The 21789-nt window shown below is 35.2% G+C and overlaps 1 protein-coding gene across 1 annotated transcript in view; it reads right to left on the bottom strand.

The window, feature by feature from the left end:
- The window catches only part of ATP13A3 (ATPase 13A3), an 89282-nt gene that overhangs the window by 38496 nt on the left and 28997 nt on the right, over positions 1 to 21789 (bottom strand). The window contains exons 5-20 of the mRNA XM_019448797.2: positions 21505 to 21687; positions 21144 to 21214; positions 19449 to 19529; positions 18204 to 18273; positions 15732 to 15866; positions 15202 to 15274; positions 12339 to 12470; positions 10878 to 11057; positions 10582 to 10739; positions 9447 to 9635; positions 7670 to 7731; positions 4013 to 4163; positions 1216 to 1332; positions 568 to 585; positions 322 to 475; positions 107 to 227 (exon numbers count right to left, since the gene is read on the bottom strand). Coding sequence (XP_019304342.1) covers positions 107 to 227; positions 322 to 475; positions 568 to 585; positions 1216 to 1332; positions 4013 to 4163; positions 7670 to 7731; positions 9447 to 9635; positions 10582 to 10739; positions 10878 to 11057; positions 12339 to 12470; positions 15202 to 15274; positions 15732 to 15866; positions 18204 to 18273; positions 19449 to 19529; positions 21144 to 21214; positions 21505 to 21687 — 1895 coding nt within the window. The remainder of the gene's footprint in view (positions 1 to 106; positions 228 to 321; positions 476 to 567; positions 586 to 1215; positions 1333 to 4012; positions 4164 to 7669; positions 7732 to 9446; positions 9636 to 10581; positions 10740 to 10877; positions 11058 to 12338; positions 12471 to 15201; positions 15275 to 15731; positions 15867 to 18203; positions 18274 to 19448; positions 19530 to 21143; positions 21215 to 21504; positions 21688 to 21789) is intronic.

Raw genomic sequence — 21789 nt, 5'->3', positions numbered from 1 at the left:
AAAAAATAAATATTTAATACCTACTCACAACATATAAATTATTGTACATGACATATAAACTATACATTACCGGAAAAGCTGTAGAATGACTGTTCATCCACCTTACCTGCTAATATTCTGTACTTTATGCCAAGTCAGTTTTGATTCCAATTTTCTGTGTGCAAGAGCAATTACGCGGAAGCCCTGTTTAGTGTAATCTTCTAGAACTTTTTCAAAATCAGTAGGAACTTTTAAAAAGGAAAAAATAAACGCCATTGTTAAAATTGCAACTACAAGCTTACACAAATAACAATTTCATTCAAAGCCTAGTTGATTTCTTACCTGTTTCAGGTTTACAAAGACTAGCAATGATCTCAGGTGCTCCCTTCATGTAGGCATCCATCTTCTTATCCCCTAGCACCCTTGCAACCACACTCATACGTTGCAAAGCAGAAGAAAACGGAAACTGACGAACAATTCCTATCTCATAAATAGCCTGTATGATTTCAAAAGATGCACAAAGCATTTGTTATTTTTTTGGAATTAAAACACATATCCTTAAGTAACAAGTAAACATTCTTCACTTACTGGAAGTTCGAACAGCTCCTAAAAATAAAACAAAGAGAAAAAGAAATAGCACATATTAGATTCATCAACATACTCAAGTTATTAAAAAAAAAAAAAAAAAAACAAACTTTATACATGCACAAAACATTATCTAAAAAATAGCAAAGAGCTTTGAGTATTTCAAAGTCAGGTTTCAAGATTGCTTCTCTACTATCTCTTTTTTTAATGTGTGCTTAAATATTTTCAAATACTTTGTTATCCTAAAATATTAACATATTAAGTACTAAAAATAAACTAAGGGGAAACATATTTTAAAATTCACCTAAAAATAAAGCCATTCACATATTCTTTCTGCTAAATCATAGGAATTTAAAGGATTAATCACTGTTTAAATCACAAGGCCTAAGTTGTTCAATAAATAGTAAGGAAAAGTAATGGTAATTAGAATTACATCTCAATGTCTTACACAGAGTGCCTGCGACACACACCAGATGTGTAGTTTTGGATAAATGCAGCTAAAATATTCATATCTGCCTAAGAATTAAATAAAGGACATGTGACTTCATCTTCTAGCAAGAGTTCAAAATGAGGACTGAACATGAACGTTAACAGTTAAGTATTAACTTAAGTATTAAGTTAAGTATTATCCAACTTAACGTGATTTCGCACCATTTCTTGGTTTCCCGCATGTGTAGATTCAGGAAGCAGTTGTTTTGGAGGACGAACCACAGTGGGCATAATTCGATTATGAAGTGCCGTTTCCTCTTCAGTTGCTTCTTCCAGAATCTGAAAGGAAAATATTCAACACATTACTTCATAAAATTCAATTCACTGGTTCTACTTTTAAAAGAAACATTACAGCTATCTTCAGTAATAACGACAACAAAGTCAGTACCCAAAGAATAAACGAGCACTACTAGACCACTAATATATTAGCATACTTATATTTATGTTAGTATAAGTAAACTTGTATGTATTTTAAACAAAGTTCAAGTCCTGGCAATCCATGGGAGATGGGAAGCAGAGATGAGAAGTGGAATAAAGAAACGAGAAAATCTTTCTCATTTTGCTCCTAAAACTAAGACGTGTCGTAGGATTTAGAGACTATTCCTGCAAAAAAATAGAAGATTCTTGCAGTTCCAAAAATGTTCAGTCTATCATCCAAGGGTTCTTTTCTGCTAACAGGAGAGGATTCAAAAGTATATGGAGCTCAGGGGTGCCTGGGTGGCTCAGCTGGTTGAGCATCCGACTTTGGCTCAGGTCATGATCTCACAGTTTGTGTGTTCGAGCCCCGCATCAGGCTCTGTGCTGACCACTTGCTCAGAGCGTGGAGCCTGCTTCAGATTCTGTGTCTCCTTCTCTCTCTGCCCCTCCCCTGCTCACGCTTTGTCTCACCCCGTTTCTCAAAAATAGATAAATGTAAAAAAAAAAAAAAAAAATTGTAAAGTATATGGAGCTCAGATACAATTAGGAGAACCACCAGATGAAGCACACATTGAGGTACAAAGACTTGAGTTTAGTGTTTCAGAGTGAACATTTCTGGTTAAGATACTACTAACCCTAAGTGCTTGAAATTTAATTTAAAAACACTTATTTTTGGTGAAATAATTCCAACAAAAACTTGTATGAAGTACACATACCCAAGAAAAAATAAATTAATTAGACTCAAAGTGAAGGAATCGATGGGAAAATGATGGGGAAGGGCACTGTGCCCAATAAGCCAATTTTCTACAATTCTAAGGTACGTTTTAACATCTCTGAAATTGGGATGTTCTTATATGGCATCGATCACATCAAATAACAGCAGTGACTGGTTATGTGGAAATATTCCATTGATAGTTTGTGATAAGATCAAGCATCAAGACATCTCAGTGTCAACGGAACATGCTATTATACAAACTTACTTATTTAACCCATTTTTAAAAGATGCACAAACAGAACACTAAGTCTACTGAAAATCTGTTCATCTAGAGAGAAGTTTTAGAGAACATCAAAGATGAACCAGTCCTATTTTGCTTTACTCTCATAAATTATCCTCTAAAGGCCTTTTGGGAATTAGATTTGACAAATATTTATTGTGGGCTATCAGAAGATGGACAAACACTAATGCACACATCCATCTGCCTCTTTCAAAACATTAACAAAACAGGAGCACCTGGGTGGCACAATCAGCTGAGTGTACAGCTCTTGATTTTGGCTCAGGTCACGATCTCACAGCTCGTGGGATTGAGCTCCATGTCCCACTGAGAGCGTGGAGCCTGCCTGGGATAGTCTCTCTCTCTCAAAAATAAATAAACAAACATCCAAAAAAAAATCAAAATACAAAAAAAGAAAGAATCCTGTCAAAGTAAATAGGAAATTAAAAAAGAAGGATTTCAAACATGAAGATAAAAGGCAAACTGATTACTGTATTGACGAATGCAGCAGTGCAAGAAACAGTAGCCCAGAATAATCACAAGAGGACATACAAGGGAGGGACATTCTTCACCAGCCCGAATAGCTGAGCTAAGCAGAAATAAAAACAAAACACAAGACCAGGGGTGACTGTCTAGAGACATGAACGACCTACCTGAGAGGAGGGAAGGCTGCTACCATGAGGGTCAGCAGAGCGGGTGAGGAGGGCAACCTACAAGGCCAGCTCTGCAGCTCTGGGCTGAGGATGCCCCCTGATGAGGACTCACCCTCAGCACACAGCGAGCTCCCCCTGGGTCGGCCTTGCCATTCAGAAGAGACACAGCTCAAGTAAACAGACTTACACACATACGGGCAAGGATAAAAACCTGACTGCAGCTACCCAGAATTATCGAAGCAAACCTTAATTCTTAAATATGAATGTACCATCAAGATATATCATGAAAACAAAAGGCATGAAGGAAAAAGATTAAGTGTTGGGAGGGAGAAAGAAAACTGACCCAGAGAAAATAATTCAGAAGCCAGAAGGAACTTTAAAAACAACCTTATTATTGCATCTGTAAAAGGACACAATACTGTGAAATGGTAACCAGGAAACACTGCATGCACTCAAAATGATCAATGCCAAAACAAACAAACTGTAAACAAACAAAACTGTGTGTGTGTGTGTGTGTGTGTGTGTGTGTGGACACAGAAAGTAGAACATGGGGAACAATGAAGACACAGGGCTATACTTTTCACCTATGGTCAACAGATTATTGTTGTTGAAGATCATCTTTCTGACTCGGGCCTATTACCCCAATTGCTAACAGCTGCTTTCTCTTATAAACATAAAGCAGGCACCTGAGAAGATCATCTTCTATTAAGGGTGTTTGAGTGAGTTAATTTAAATAAAACGGACACTTTTTTACACAACTATAAATGTTTCTCCAATGTTACATAGTTCCTTTATGGTACAAGATGAACTGGTCATCAAAACAACTAGCAGAAACCATCTTTCTGCTGCAAGATTATTTTCCTTCAAGTTACTTGTGCTTTAAAATATTGAACTTACCCATCCAATGGCTTCAAACATTTTCAAATCAAGTGGATCACCAGAAAGCACTCCTTCAATCTTTGTGAGTGAGTGACAGGTAGCCATACAAGCAACAAACTGAGACTTTACCAATACCTCATTGCAAACATTTTCTTCTGGCAAAAGAAAACTAAATAGAAAATACACTGAATTAGATTCATAAATCTAAGACTATAAATATTCTAATCATACTCAGGTTTTATAATTTTAAAAAATGAAATAAAAACGTTTGCATTTCTGTGCACATTAATTTTCACTACAGTTTTTAGCATTCAAAAACATTTTCTTCCATGTAAATTACACATTAACTAAAATACCATCTTATCTAAGATTCTGAATACCTATGCCAGACATAACAATATAGAAAATACTAGATGCTAAATAATAATTAAAATTCCTGCCTATAGGCATGTAAGAATACATCTCTTTTGTAAAAACACAAAATGAATGTGTAACACATCATCTTTAAATGCAAAACCAAGCTCATAAGAATGAAAAGGAAATTTTCAAGTGTCAGAAATGGAAGGAAAGGAAAACCAAAGGAATATGAACCTGAGTGATGCTGACTGCCTGTGAGAGAAGGAAGAAGGGAGGGGAGTCATCCCAGTATGCTAAGGACCCAGGCTTTAATTCCCATATAGGAATGGAAGACAAAGTCCTGGACAGATACAAAGTGGGGAGTTCAAACTGAGAGGATCCCTTTCACCCAAGATAGCCAGTGCTCTTGAAGAGCATCTTTGGAAAAACAATAAACTGAAAATAATTTACCTACATATCCAAACTAAGAATAAGCTGATCTCTTTTTCTCTCACCCAAAGCTCAAGAAAATCATTAATATCTGTAAAATATTTACCGTGCACTAGGCACTGTTCTAATAACTTTAAACATATCTGACTCATGTCCTCCTCACCACAGGAAGAGGTTTTATTATCCTCATTTCATAGAAGAGATACTGAAACAGAGGGTTAGGTAACCTGCCAAGGTTACACAGCACACAAGTGGCAGAGCAAAGATTCAAACGAAGGAGGTCTGGTTTTAGGGTATAAACTCTAAATCACAACACCAGTCAGGATAGGATCTGGGTTTGAATCCATGCTACTGCTGGTCCAGAGATCCTCAAGTTATGAAAGTAATATTAAAGCTCATCTGACACGACTGATACCACTCTGGCCCAAGCACAGTCTAAAGTCTCCAGAGAGGAGCTCCCACAACACAGCCACAAAGAAATCTCACAGAAAATTCCTGCTAAGCATAAGTCCGTAATTTAAAAATGCACTGGGAAACATTCCCATGACTCAACAGACATAACAAAGACAGAATTAGAATCCCATAAATTTGAGATAATAGAATGGCGATCTGAAAGAATGCAAAAAGGGCACTTTTAAATTAAAGACTTACAAAAAGGACAAGACACTATGGGGGGAGAGGAGGACAGGCTGACTTGGAAAAAAAACAAGTGCAATTTCCTATGTAACCTATGTCTGGGATTCCCAGATGGACAGAAAACAAAGAATGGGGGAAAGGTCATAATTTAAAAAAAAAAAAAAAAAAGCTGAAAAATTTCCAGAATTTATGAAAAGCATAAATCTTTGGAATCAAGAAGCAAGTAAGTCCTACACAAATAAAAAGATCATGGTGAAACTGCAGAAATCAAGGATAAAGAAGGATTCCTAAAAAACAGAAAGAAAAAGGAGTCAGGAGGAATGGAGTAACACCTTCAAAGCACTAAGAGAACACAAGTGACAGCCTGGAAATCTAGACAGCTACGCCATTCTTCAAAAGTCATAGTGAACTGGGTGTTGTATGGAAACCAATTTGACAATAAATTTCATATTAAAAATAAGTAAATAAACATAAGTAAAAAAAAACAAAAAAAAAGTCATAGTGAAACAAAAGAATCACTAACAAATGTAGCTGCAGAAGATGGTGATTTATTCCAGAAGAATGGGATATATAAGAAGCAATGGTTAGCAAAGATGTTCATAAACCGAGGTAAATCTTAGCATGCAGATGGCATAAAACTCAGATCCTAATCATAAAACACTGTGCAACAAATACATATAAATAAGAGGGGAGGAGAATAATCAAAAAAATATCCTACAGTCCATGGCTTTCTTGGGGGGGGGGGGTGGCTAGAAACCCAGTAAAGACACCCATGAACTGGAAACTCTATGACTTAATAATTTAAGGACAAGCAGTAAAAGATGAAAATGTATAAATTCTGAGAAAATGTACAAAAATATGAGAGAGAAATTTGAGAAAATGTGTGAACTAGGGCGAGAAATGGTAGAAATAATTTCCAATTTACTTGGAATTATAAATGTGAACACAATGGCACAGAAAGATTAAAAAGTAAAGTGATGAAAAAGATACCCTCGGGTAACAGAGGTGGGGTGTAACTACAAAAATACAAGATGAAGGGAATTTAAGGCAGGATGCATTAAATAAGGTCACAATGTGACAAACTACCAAGAAGATGTAACAACTGTGAAATTATATGAACCAAACAATACTCTCTCAAACTCTATAAGCTTCAATCCCACAGACTTCTGAGGGGGAAAAATGACATAAATACAACTACTAAGCCATCAAAAGGCAACAAGGAAGTAAAATGACAAGACAGACTGCTGGAATATTTTTGCAATGCATAGTACTGAAAAAGATTACCTCCCAATAAATACAAAGGACTTCAAATAAATGAGTAAGACTAAGAACACAACAGAAACATTGTCAATATATAAAGTGACAATACAAGAAGAATGCTAAGTGACCATCCCTCCAAAAATGTGAAAATAAGCTCAGCTTTATAAGTAATGAAGAAACTGCAAAAAGCCACAATGAAAGACCATTTCATATCTGTCCATGGCAAAAATGAGAAGCCTGACAATACCAAGTCTGGCAAGAACTGGAGCAACAGGATCTCATACCCACTGAGGGAGGCAGTGGGAGCACCATCACTTAGAGATCAGTACCTGCTACACCTGTAGCCGTGCATGTACTATCTAACCCAGCACCAACATTTTCAAGAAGCTATTTACTGAATTTCAACTACATGGTCACAAGGAGTTGTGTGTAAGAATTATAATTGCAGCACCATTTGTGAAAGTGGAAGGGGAAAGGGAGAAAAAAGATGAAACTGCCTCTTAGAACAGATATTATGATTTGAGCATATCATGGAATACCAAACAATAGTTAAGATTAGTAAATTAGACCCCATACATACCAACCTGGATAAATCTTGAAAACAATGTTAAGAGGCACCAAAAAAAAAAAAAAAAAAAGCAAGCAGCAAAACACATGTACATTGTATCAGTCATATACATTTGTTTACAAATAGGTCCTGTTTAGAGAGAGAGATGTCTGTAGACTAAATATATAAACATGCAAAGACAGTTAACAGAACACAACTTCAGAATGATGGTAGGGCTATGGAAAGGGATAGATTTAAGATGTTAGCAATATCTGTAATATTTTAAATCTTTTAAAAGAGATTTGAAGCAAGTATGACAAGATATCAACCGTTTAATCGTGGTGGTGGGTACACAGCTGTAATATTACTCAGTATATGTTTGCATATCTCATACGTTAAAATATTAGGAAGTAACTAATAAATTATCAACTCTAGCTAATATTTACCGTGTATTTTCCACTCGTTGAATCCCCCACAGATCTAAACCATCTTCAGTAAGAGTTCCAGTCTTAAAAAAATTAATTAATTAATTAATTAATTAAAGTACATATATACAAAGTATAATGCCTCCAAAAAAAAAAAGAAAAACATGAAAAGCTATGCTACATATACATAATAAAAGTAGTATATAGTTATAAATAAAGAAAACTAGTAAGATCTCTGTATGTTGATAAAAAATAACTTCCAAGAAAAACAGTTAAAGTGGGGAAAGGGTACAGAACATTCCTTGTGATATGGTTCCTCTGTGGGGGGGCGGAGGGCATATACGTAGAAGTATATGTTTATGGACTTGTATTATGAAAAAAACAGAACAATGCAACAATTAATCAAGGATCCCTACAAAGGAAGGAGACATTAGGACACAGGGAACCAAAAAAGGAAGAGGAACACGTTAAATGACACCAGGAGGAAGCAATCAGCCAAATCCAAGATGTACATGACCTGGTTTCTTCAACAAGATGATTCAGGGTAAGGGGCAAGAAAAACAATTGTTACAGATTAATTGTAACCAATGCAATCATTATTTGGATTCTGACAGAAAAAGGAAAACTGTAAATTTTTGAGATACTTTTGAGAAAGGCAGGGAAAGCTGAATATGAACTGGATATTAGATAATACTAAAGAACTGTTAATTTGTTAAGTGGAATAAGATAATGGTACTGCAGTTAATTTTTTTTTTAACACCTTCTAGAGATAAAACTGAGGTATATTGGGTGAAAGAATGTCTGATGCTGCCATCTTCAAAGTGAGGGGACAGATGAAGTGAAGAATGACAAAATGCTGATTAACTGACAAAGCTGAGTGATGGGTAAATGAGGACTTTTTATACTTGTATCTTTCCTCTACTTTTGTTATCTGCTTAAAAATTTTAATTGTAAGGTTTCCAAAAAAGACAAGCATAAGTGAAATTTTCCAAACAGATAAATATAAAATGTAGTCATGGGATAGGACCTTTTTTTTTTTTTTTTTTTTTTAAGTAACTCCATGCCTAATGTGGGGCTCAATTCACGACCCCAAGATCAAGAGTCGCACACTCTGCCCAATGAGCCAGCCAGTTGCCCCAGGATATGACTTTTTTTTAAAAACAAAAGTACGTCTCACATTTTTTCCTTTAATAGTGATCATGCACAAAAATCTTATTCCTATCCTATCAGTTACCAACAAGAGCTTGATGGAAGGTTTTTTGGTCAAGATTTAATTCCTAAAACTCTTAGGAAAACTAATTTCAGCAGAGGAAAGGAAAACTCTCTATAGGACAAAGCAAGGAATATTTCATATGTGTACAAAACTGGTCATTTTCACATAAAATTGTGAAATCAGTGACCTTAATAATTTTGAAAAATATTCAATAAAATCATAGAGCAAACCTCAACTAAACATATATACTTAATAGCAATAAAATTCCAGTAAATACATCTGTATGGGCTTACTCTGTTAAAAACAAGAAAGATCAGATCATCTTTATTACTATTATAAGGTATAATTCTGGATATGAATGATAAGACAATTGCAGATTTGGGCAATCCCAAAGTATTAAAAATTGAAAAAGCAATGAGAATGTACAAAAATGATTCATGTGTCAAATAAGCTGAAAAAGAGGAATATTCGAAGAACATTATACAATGTGTACAAATTTGTTAATAGAGAATATAGAAAACCTTAATCTAAATATTTAAAAGCTACCAAAGTAACCTTTGAGAATGATTATAAAACTGAACCAACCTTGTCAAAGCAAACAAGATTCAGCTGTCCACAGATATTTATCCTTTGAGGACTGATACAGAAAATACCAATTTTTTTCAGTCTTCTTTGGGCATACACAATACCAGCTGTCATTGCAGCCGGAAGTGCAGGTGGCACAGTAATGGTAATGATATCCAGAGACTCGATAATTATGACCCCAATTTCTACCTACAATAAACACAAAAATAAATGTCAGACTCCCCAATATCAAATATTTACTAATCTAATGTGTGTATTTCTTTAGTGAAGAATCTATAAACCATTTTCAATTTTATATATAAGTGTGTATGTATGTATTTACATCCAAAAAGTATTTACAATTTTTTTCCCTTTTGAGTCTGCAAAATAGAAAGCTCAATGAATTGTCAATGGACTATGGAATGTAAGCTACTTTTTTTAATTTTTAATTTAAATTTTAATTTATTTTTAATTTTTTACATTTATTTATTTTTGAGAGACAGAGCACAAATGGGGGAGGGGCAGAGAGAAGGAGACAGAAAATCCAAAGCAGGATCCGGGCTCTGAGGTGTCAGCACAGAGCCCGACGTGGGGCTCGAACGCACAAACCACGAGATCATGACCTGAGCTGAAGTCAGATGCCTAACCGACTGAGCCACCCAGGCGCCCCGAACGTAAGCTACTTTTAAAGGAAATCTTCATTTTAAGAGCTCTACACGTTTCACACACCACACACTTCAACACTTCAAAATTCAACCAATATCTATCAAATACTGACTTGCTACAAGCACTGTACTGTGCCCATCTCCAAAAGGGATGGAAAAGAGAAGTCTGACAAGGGCTCACAAATAACTTGAATGCTATATATCCCAAAAGTTACAAAAAAAGAAAATAAAGGTTTTGGTAAGTTTGTGGTCACCCTCCCTTTTTTAAGTCACAAGAGAGCAAGAAAAAGATCGCCTAAACCAGAGCTATCCCAAAGAACTTTCTATGATGAAAATGTTCTATATCTGTACTCTCTAAAGTAACAGCTACTAGGGTCATATAATTAAATTAAATTAAAAGTTAAGTTCTTCATCTCATTTCAAATCCTTAGCAGCCATTAAGAATTGTGATCATTAAGAATCAAACCCTATTAAGAGTCCCATTTACATACCTTGTTTAAAATGCTATTGATAATAGTGTAGATAAACCCAATGCCAGCCACTGCCACAAGACACAGTAGAAACAAGTAGGCATCTCTGTAGAGTTTAAAATCAGTTGGTTTGGGATATAATATAGAACGAACAAGCTGTCCTTTGGAAGTACTAAATCCTTTAAAAAAAAATTTAAAGAAGAAAATGACTGTATTTTTTATAAGAAAATGAGAATTATTTCCCAAAATCTCTTTTTAAACATTCAGTAGGCATCAAACATGCTAAACCATGCAAGAAGAGATGAAATGTTTTCTACCTGTTCTAACTACTACAGCTTTGACAAGTTCTCCAGTGTAGAAACGAGTTTGAATTACAGTAGTCCCACAAAACAAAGTATGTCGTTTATGTATTTCTGGACTATAGAATTCATCTCCCATTCCTTTTATGTCCACTGAAGGATTTGGCAAATTAGTCTTTGTTACTGGAACACTCTCTCCTTTAAAAAATAAATAAATAAATAAATAAATAAATAAATAAATAAAGCATAGAAATTACCATCAAACACACAAATCTTGAATTGTTAAATAAGTTAAATGTTATCATACTACTGTTTCAATAGTTATTAAGAGTTCTCATATGCGTGGCATGCCGGGCTGGCTCAGGCAGTAGAACATGTAACTCTTGATCTCATGGTTGTGAGTTCAAGCCCCATGTAGGGGTATAAGAACTACTTAAAAAAACAAAATTAAAAAAGAGTTACCTTATGTGGATAACAAAGCTTATTCAATTAGCTTTCTATCTACCAATTTCCTTTTTGAAAAATATCAAGTCCTGTCTCCCACAATAATTCCTCAAAGTCAGTTATGAGTCATAATAATTTGGAAACGATTTTGTAATGTTTCAGATAAGAAGACCAGGTAGCTGCCATAGCCCAGCATCTGCTCTCTTATCCTTAAAAAATGAATTGGAAAGCACTCTGCAACCTAAAGCACAAAGATGTGAAGACCTACTCCTAACCTCCACCACACACACACGCACGCACGCACGCACGCGCGCGCGGGGAAGAAAAAAGACCTCTGGGGAAGGGAGAAAAGAAGTAAGTAGTATGGTAGTTCTCTCAAACAACAACAAACTGCCAATTCTTTTTCACATTAAAACTTAATTCTCTGTGCCACTCACATTTCTTGTTTCAAAGGTGTCAAGTATGTAGGGATATTTATGCAACTATGTTTTAAGATAAAACTCTTAACAGTTTGAAAACATATAGGAATCACTTCTTTCCAGGAAAAAAAAAAGGTAAAGTGATAAAAAGATATAGTTCTACCTTCAGATTATGAATTTCCAAAGTGAAGTCATTTCAAGGTCTACTTCCCCTCCCTGACCCCGCCCCAATCAGCTTAAGGAAAATATAAAATCTTCATTCCCACTTATTATACATCAAATAGGGAAGTAAATATGCTGCCATTCTCTGTAGGCAAAGGACTTATTTCCTCTTCCCTTACTGTAAAATATTTCCCCATGTCAAAAGTATGCCAAAAGATGTAGCGAATACCAGCATAATAATTTAGTCTCACAACTGAGTATAATGAAGAATTCAGTCTCCTCCAAATAAAAAAAAAAAAAAATCTTCATTATCCATCACATTCATGACATGAGTAAAGAAAACAAACAATATTTTACAGTTACAGATACAATAAAACAGTTAAATAGCTTAATCGGTAACTACTTAATCCTAAAATCATTATAAACTGATCTGATTTTTACTCATTTCTTTTACCTGTTAACATGCTTTCATTTACAATGCAAGTACCATTAATTAGAACTGCATCACAAGGCATCACTGTCCCATTCAATGGAATGACCATAACATCTCCTGGCACAAGGTCTGTAGAAAAGATCTCTTCTATCTCTGGATTTAAAGAAAGAAGAAGAAAGAAAAGTCTGAATAGAATATTGTTTAACTTGAGGGGTACCTGGGTGGCTCAGTCAGTAAAGCATCTGACTTCAGCTCAGGTCATGATCTCAGTTTGTGAGATCAAGCCTCACACAAGGAGCTCTGTACTGACAGTGTGGAGCCTGCTTGGATCCTCTGTGCCCCTCTCTCTCTGCCCTTCCACTGCTCATGTGCGCGTGAGCTCTCTCTCCTCAAAAATAAACATTTAAAAAAATGCAAAAAACAAAAAGGAATATCATTGAACTTGAAATTCAAATACAGTAAATAAAAGATCTGTCTGAAGGTAACCTGACCTCAATAAGTTAAAAATATAATGGAGTTAAATAGGCCAATCTCAATAAAAGAAAATAAGACAAATAAGATTATTATTCCTTAGGCTAACAAAGCATGGTGTTTAAGTGTGTCAGGTAGTTTGACCCCTGATAGGATGCCAGCTGCACACATGTGATGCCAAGTCCCCTCTTACTAAACAGGTGGCTAGACTTCAACACTCATAACAACAGCCCTCTTAAAGAACAGATAGTGAGTCAACACATGATATCCCCCGCGACAGGTAAATAAGCTCAAATTTCTATTAATTATGCTTTGGAAATAGTAGAAAGCATTGAAATTTTTAAATGTATTTTCTTTTATTTTTATTATTTTTTTAATATTTATTTTTGAGAGACAGACAAAGCATAAGCAAAGGAGGGGCAGAGAGGGAGAGGGAGACAGAATCTGAAGCAGGCTCCAGGCTCTGAGCTGTCAGCACAGAGCCCAATGTGGGGCTCGAACTCACAAACCTCAAGATCATGACCCGAGCTGAAGTCAATGTTTAACCGACTGAGCCACCCAGACAACCCAAGTATATTTTCCATTTTAACAGCATTTTTTACACTATTCTTCTTCTCACTGCCACTACTTATTACTCAACATTTCAATGCCTTCTCAATATCCCTGAAGTAGTCCTAACATTTTAGATAGATTTTAAACAAATTTACAAAATAAACATTGTAATACATTATCGAGTTCATTATTTCCTTAGAAATCTGTACACTATTCAAGTTAGCTAAACGCTTTTTTACAAGATCTTCCCAAGTAAAAGGAGGTTTTTCTAGAAGACTGCCTTACATTTAGACTCCCTTTCATTCTTTCCCTCCCTCTGGTTTAACACTAGGCTCAGGAGAGAGTTATGCTAGTTTGTAAACAAAGACGGGTGAAGAGAAACTACTGTTTGTGATGTTGGTCTGTAGGAAGAAAACTCTTTTCCTTTCTAAAGAAAAATGGAGAGTACTTTACTAAGCCATGAGGAAACAACTTTGTAATAATACTAAGCACATACTAGGCATAATAAACCTGACTCTTCCAAAGCTTTAATGCCACTTGAAATTCTACTCTCAGGTATACCAGAAAACAAACTAGCAATGATCTCTTAGAGTTTACAAAGGGGATAAGGAAGATCCAAGTTGAATGCAATGTCCTAACATCCCAGTGTCTTCAGCAGCAGCAGAGCAGGAAGAGGATGAACACCAATAGAGAAGACAGATACTCCCGACTAAAGCAACAAGTGACCAGGAAGCACAGGGAAGAAAGCACCTGCCAGGCCAAACTGTGTTTATGCTTGGATGTAGTTAGTATACTGAGCCAAGAGAATGGAAACTGATTTGATACTCTCAATCAATCAGAATGGCTATTGCCTCCAAGGCCTGTGCTGCTAGACTGCCACCTCTCCTTTATCTCCTTTACACCTCTTCACATCAGACAAACTAACATGTCCAAACCATTATCCTTCCTTACAATGCTGCTTCTCCTCCAGTGTTCCTTATTTAAGTGGCACCGATGTCCACCCCCTCAAGCTTGACACCACTCTATCGCCTTGTATCCAATGAATCATCAGATCTCTTTCAATGCCCACATTTAAGTATCTTTCAGTCCTATCTCATTTCTATCCATCTCCACAACCCTCACCTTGATCCATTTCGTGTCTTCGATATCACTCCCTTCTGAACCCGTCTGAACACAGCAACCAAAATGATTTTTTCAAAAATGCAAACATCAGATCACCCCCCTGCTTTTAAGCCCTTCGATGGCTTTCCATTGCCTTTTGGAATGAGGCCAAATTCCTTAACATGCCTTAGATCCATCATCTAGTTGCCATCATGTAGTTGCTGCACTGGTCACACTGAATTTCCTTCAGTTATTACAATGACCAAGCTCCCTCTCATTTCTAGAACGTTGGGCACTTAGAACCCTCTTCTCTCCCTCTCTCACTCCCATCATACCACCTTCTCACCTACCTCTTATCTAATTCAACCACTTAAAAACACTTTTCCCAAGAAGCCGTCCCTGACACCTACAGTAAATGAGCTCTAATATCTAAATTCCCTGACCTCTCCTTATCATAGCATTTATCACACTTTATTGTTACTATTTATCATCTGCCTTTCCAACTAGACTGAAGTTAAATGATGGCAAGGACTATATCCATCTTGGTAACCCCTGCATCTCTGGGGCCTATCACAGTACCTGTTACATTAATAGAAAAAGAAAAATACAATTTTACGTGAATGAATTTGATACAAACTCAGAGATGAGTACAAATCCAAACCCTTCTTTTTATTTATAATACATTGTCTTGCTCAGTCATTAGTGCTTAATGGGTATCTTTTATTGATTTATGTGTCTAAGTGTTACCTAAAGTACTTACCTCCATTCGCTCTGCAAACTGAAACTCTCACAGTACTGTGAGCTGCCACCATGTCATGCAACATAACATATTGCTAAAATAGAGGGTAAGACGTGAAAATTAGCTAATATAAACCCACTCTTCAAGGTATTTAAAAGCAAAGGTGTTATAAAATAAGTTAATATGGTAAATGTATGTTACTCTGCCATTAAAAATGTCAAGACTAAAAGGTTCAAAGATTATTCAATTAGCTGTAGACAAAATAAGAAGTATTTTAATGAGACAGTCCTGAGAATGGTAGAATCAACCCTCTAGTATTTCAGTCTGTGATAAGCACATATAGATCCCTATGGCCTCTAAACAGTCAGGTGGTAGTCTAACTCTAAAAAGCATCTGCCTTCCTCTACCACAAAAAGAGAGGGAAAGGAGTACATATTCATATAACTAAAAGAATAACTATATTGAGTATTACTTTGTACCAAGTACTACTCTACACGTTACATGTTACTACAAAATACACAGTTGTAAAAGCCATAATAAACTGGACTTACCTTTCTAATGGAATATAGAGAGCTTACAATTGACACTATAGACATAATCACAATGGCTAGAGCATAATAATAGTATTCATCAGTGCTCCACAGTATAACACTGAACAGCTGGAAAATGTAAAATGGGTTGAGAACCTAAAAAATAAGATTTTTAAGTCAAATTGGATGAGGTATTTATAACCATACAGATGTTCCACCTTTGCATTTAAGAAATAACCAACAAGGGATGCCTGGATGGCTCAGTTGATTAAGTGTCCGACTTCAGCTCAGGTCATGACCTCACAGTTCCATGGCCTCACAGCTCAGGAGTTTGAGCCCCACATCAGGCTCACTGCTCTCAGCACAAAGCCCACTTTGGATCCTTAGTCTCCCTTTCTCTCTCTCTGCCCCTCCCCCACTAGCACTCTGTCTCAAAAATAAAGAAACATTTTTAAAAAAAGAAAGAACCAACAAGATACTTAGAGGATAAACTCTGTAATACCCCAGGGCAACATATACAACCCAGAGAGTTAGCATAGTACTTTTTTACCATTAAACTACTGGAGTTTGCCTCAAGAAGCTTAATTTAAGTTATTTGCATCCATCTGGACCCATACCAAACCCAAATATAGATTCAGCCAGAAACAGACAAAAATGTGTCTTTAGCTATTCTTCATTCTGCTTCAACAATAAAGTACATTTACTTCCAATAATTACTAGGCAACTAAAGGATATAAAATTTTTAATTAAAAGGAACAAGTGTTTCTTATTATGAACTCCAAATACCAATTTTCTTGTAAGTCAAAGGTTCACTGGAGACTAAAGGGAAGACAAATAGGAAACAGTAACTTATACTATTTTGTATTCTCTAAGGAAATAATTAAGGATTAAAACCTGAATGAAAAGGGGTGCCTGGGTGGCTCAGTCAGTTGAGCGTCTGACTCGGATTCAGCTCAGGTCATAATCTCACTGTTTTCATGAATTCAAGACCTGCATCGGGCTCTGCGCTGACGGTGCAGAGCCTGCTTGGGATCTATCTATCTATCTATCTATCTATCTATCTTTCTTTCTTTCTTTCTTTCTTTCTTTCTTTCTTTCTTTCTTTCTTTCTTTCTCTCTCTCTCTCTCTCTCTCTCTCTCTCTCTCTCTCTCTCTCTCTCTCCCCCCCCCCCCCCCCCCTCCCTCCCTCCCTCCCTCTCTCTGCCCTTTTCCTGCTCACACTGTCTCTGTCTCTCTCAAAGTAGATAAATAAACCTTAAATAAGTAAATAAATAAATAAAACCTGAATGAAAAAAAGAGATAAAGCAGTCCTGGCAATAGCCTTCATTTAGTCAAATATCATAGTATTTTATCAATTTCATTAATAACTTCCCCCAAATGTCTTAAAATTGATGCTTGTGAACTTTTCAAAGCACTTTCACATATATAATCCCATTTTACTTCAAAATTACATAAGATAATTTGAAAGGACTTACTCCAATTTTATAGATAAAGGAGAAGAAAGATTTTCTAATGAGCAAAGCTAATTACTGACAAAACCATATTATAAACCAGGCTTTCTAACTCCTCCAATCACTACACTCTGCTATGTTTTTGTTTTTTTAATTTTTTAACGTTTATTTATTTTTGAGACAGAGAGACATAGCATGAGTCGGGGAGGGGCAGAGAGAGAGAGGGAGACACAGAATCCAAAGCAGGCTCCGGGCTCCGGGCTATCAGCACAGAGCCTGATGTGGGGCTTAAACCCACAGACTGCGAGATCATGATCCGAGCCGAAGTCGGACGCTCAACCAACTGAGCCACCCAGGGGCCCCACTCTGCTATGTTCTAAAGCAAAATACAACTGCTCTCAGGAACTGAGGGAAAACAATCTGTATATCTATTAAAAGTATTCACCCAACCCTGATCTTTAGCCAAAAATCAAAAGGAAGACTAAAGAGCCTAACTCTGCCAGGCAAAATCCCATGCTCCCTTCCTTTACATGTATAACCTTTATTCACCTCTCTTCAATGGCACTTACAACTGGGCAGTCACTACAACAACTACTGACACACTTCCCTCCTGGGATAAAGTACAAGCTCCTCATGGTCAATCAACAGGTCACGTTTTGTATTCCAAAGTTAGTGTACAATGTCTAGTTCCCAAAAATGCACCACAAAATAATCATGTGAAGAATAAACATGATAAATCATCTAAAAATTGGAGAAAAGAGAAAAGACAGGTGTATATAACTATAAAACAGGTCAAGATTTAGATGTGCAACTCACTGAGACTGAAAAAAATGTACAGACAAAAAAAGCAAAACAAGTAATAAAACGGTAATTCATGCCCCCAAATTATTTCTCTAGCAAAGTTACTACCTTTACCTCCCAAGTTAAAAGAAAGAGAGCTAGTGAGAGAGAAATTAAGAAACAGAAAACCAAGAATATCTTATTACTTAAATCATGGCTCTTTTCAAATTGACAACTCTACTGATCACAAATGTTATCTTACCTCCTTAATTAGAAGCTTAAAAACAGAAGGCACTTTCACAGTAATTTCATTTACTCCATAAAGCAATTTTCTACAACAGGAAAACATAATAATCGTGTCACATTATACAATAATAGTATAATTTAGGGATAGCATTTCATTAGATAAAGCTCAAACCACAGATTGCTCTTAAATCTGGAACTTCAACATTCATGTTTCCACATACTTGTCTTCCACAATTCAATTCTCTACCTACAGTATTTAAATCGAAGTAGTCACTACTGGATAACTACACTGTTGTTTCATTCTGTCTCAGATCTTCTTGTGTGACAAGTATCTTTCCCACTAGTTTATAATAACCATGTCGGCAAATGTTTTTTCATCCTTGAACACAATACACCTCAACAATTTTGAATTGCAATTCATTTTTGCAAGAAACTAAATAAACAAATTTGAGGGGTCCTATACTATTTTTCTAATGAGAATACTGTACTAACAGTGTTTATTTCAAAACACTGTACATCTGACTTTTTAAAAAATGCTTTTAAAAACTTGCTTAAATCCTTCCACTTAAACTCCTATTAGTCCTTTCTATGTGATAGAGTAATTCTTGCCTTTAATGAAGTATGGGTCTAAATGAATCAAGTTTTCAATATTCTACTGAAAAAAACATGCTACAGAAGTATAAGAAAACTGCTAATTTAATTTGAAAATAGCATTTATCTTTAAATTTGCAATACACTGGTATAATCTTATACTTCAACAAAGAATAACATGATAAAAAAGGTTATGCATCCCAATTTACAAATATTCATTGTGGTAAATTTTGAGCTCATGCTTACAATTCCCAATACATTTCAGAAAATCTAAGCTGCTATCAATTATAAGACATACCCATCATTTTATGTGCTATCAAGATAAAAATGTTGACAACTTTTGTCAAGTAAAGGATGACACTCCACCCACTGCATGACACATCCCCCACTTTAGAAATGTTAAAATGTCGAAAATATGTATCTTAGAATGGGTAAAATATGGTATATTTTCAGGGATACCAACTTCAAAATTCCAGTTTCAACATTTTCATAATTCTTAAACTGAGAGACAGTCTTACTCAATTAAATACCAGTAAGTTGTCAACTACTAGGTCTATAATGTTTAAATACCTATTAATATGTACAACTATATGGTAAGAGGGTGGACTATACATACTACTTTATTTAGGAATTTTGATAACAGATCTAACTTTAGTTGGATAAAAATTACCTGTAGGCATGCATCCCCTTTGTCAGTCCTGCACTATGCTTTTCATAAATTGACGTACAAGAAACACCTTCATCCAGTCCCCTAAATAAATCCAAAGTTTTTACTTTAAACAAAGTTTAAAATATCCAAATGTCTTAATGCCCTATTCTTCTATATTCCTGATTTTAAAGTGACTTCCTTACAAACAGAAACCTAACAAAAACTGAAATAATGAATGAGAATTTTTAAATCTCAAATTCATAAGATAACCAATAATGAAAGTTCTAAGTCTCAAAAGTGCCAAATTCTAAATTAGCCAATGTATCTATCACATGATAAGATGGCTCTAAATACTCAAGTTTGTATGACAATATTATTATCTTTTAAGGCTGTACCAAAGCTGTAAGAGCTATTAATTAAACTAATAAAATTATAGGTAAAGTATGACTAACTTGAGAATCCCAAACTAATTTTTTTTTACTTTTTAATAATTAAATTATAATTAATTTTCACTGATTTTTTCTATTCACTGATTTTTTTTCTACAAAAGCATCAATCCAAATCTGTCCCTGTTCTAATACAAACCTGGGAGAGAAGTACAGAATTTATGAGTCACAGTCAATGTCCAAAATCTGTAACAATTCTAACTGGATTCAACCAACAGACCTAATTTTCCCCCCAAATGTCTTAATTATGCTTATGTTGACTGAGATACTAGTCAAAGAACTCCAAAGAGAACCCTACACATCATTTATCTCCAATCCTTTTCCATTTTTTTCAGATAGAAAAAAATCAAGCTCCCTAATTAACTGCTATCATTGGGATGCTTAAATTCTAGAAGCTTCTACAGCTGGCAAATGCCACCAGGCAAATAGGTTTGACACTTTTTTCCACTGAAGTTGATGACTTCTCCAAAAGCAGCAGGGATCAGCTCCAAGTCTTTTTAAAAACAAAACAAAACAAAATGGCAGCTCACTGGCAGTGTTCTGTAAGGCAATAGTTCTTAACTAGAAATGGTCTTCTGAACTAGGCATGCGGAAATGCCCAAGTCTATTCCAGATTATTCCAATTCTTTAGTGTCTGAGGAAAAAAATCCAGGCATGAATATTTTAAATGTTCATAAGGCGATTCTCTTTGTATTGCTAATATTAAGAATTCCTTTAGCACTCTCAAGTAATGATACTTAATGAGTGTTTATAATAATCACTTTAACAATAGCAATAAAAATAGAATCCTAATTAATTCAGTACTTAACATAACTTCAAGCCTCCACAAAAAATAAATTTTAAGGGATTCCTCCAATTTGTCCTATTCAAGGCTTAACACATTGGACAATGTCTCAATCTTTACCCACACAGTAAAGTTAAATTTCTGTTTGGGAGATGACAATTCAGATATTCTGACGGACTATAAAGTGTACTCTAAAATTCACTTTGAGATGAACCCACGAAAAGAAAAGAACTCAGACTCAGAGTGGATTTGGAGAATCACATTGTTTCAAACTTTTATGTAAATTTTGCCAAGGTACAAGTTGCAAGTAGGATTTATCCTAAAATGGTTAACAAGTATTCAAATAACACCAGGGAGTTAATAAGTGAATAAAAGTTACGCAATAAATACCTCTTCAGTTTTTTGTAACCCTACAATGAATTCTTTTCCATCTAGAACATTTTCAAGATACTCGTAAAAGAATCCAAACAAAAGAAAAATACTTACTTTAAAAAATCAAAATTGTGAAGGGTATCATTCCAGAAGTATTTTACACTGTGGTGGGTAAAATAACGAATCTGTAGAACACACATAAATGTTACACCAAAAAGCACTATCATCACTTGTTAACCATTAAGTTTACTAACACAAATCTATTATGTATTAAAATTAAAGTGATCACATGCAAATGCAATCTGCTTCTTCTAGTATTACCTAAACTGTGTTATATATAGTAAAATAAGTATTTTACATGCATATATATTCATCCCAAACAAAAATAACTGCAAGCACAAAATTACAGGCTGCGATAGAATAAAATGTAGTAATTCTGGTTTTTAAAGAAACTATAACACTAAGATCACCATACCTGCTGTGGTTGAGTTTGTGAATATTTGCTCATCTCATGCCTATTCTCTGTAGCCAAATTTTCAGTAAAATGAACAGCATGGCCATTTGCAACTTTATTAGTCATAGATTTTGGACTCAAAAATGGGTGAGTTTCCAGAGAAAGAAAGCGGATTTTTGCACAAAACCACATTCTGAATTCATCCTTATAAGACAGAAAGGGATAAAGATAAAAAGTCGATTCCATGTATTACATAACACCTATACCTATAATGCCTATATAGTTTTTTTTTTTAATTTTTTTTTT

Source organism: Panthera pardus, unplaced genomic scaffold, assembly GCF_024362965.1.
Source record: "Panthera pardus isolate Hobbes unplaced genomic scaffold, ASM2436296v1 HiC_scaffold_16, whole genome shotgun sequence".
Classification (NCBI taxonomy): Eukaryota; Metazoa; Chordata; class Mammalia; order Carnivora; family Felidae; genus Panthera; species Panthera pardus.
Note: the sequence above shows the minus strand (reverse complement) of the source record. Positions and strands in the feature narration are given on the sequence as shown.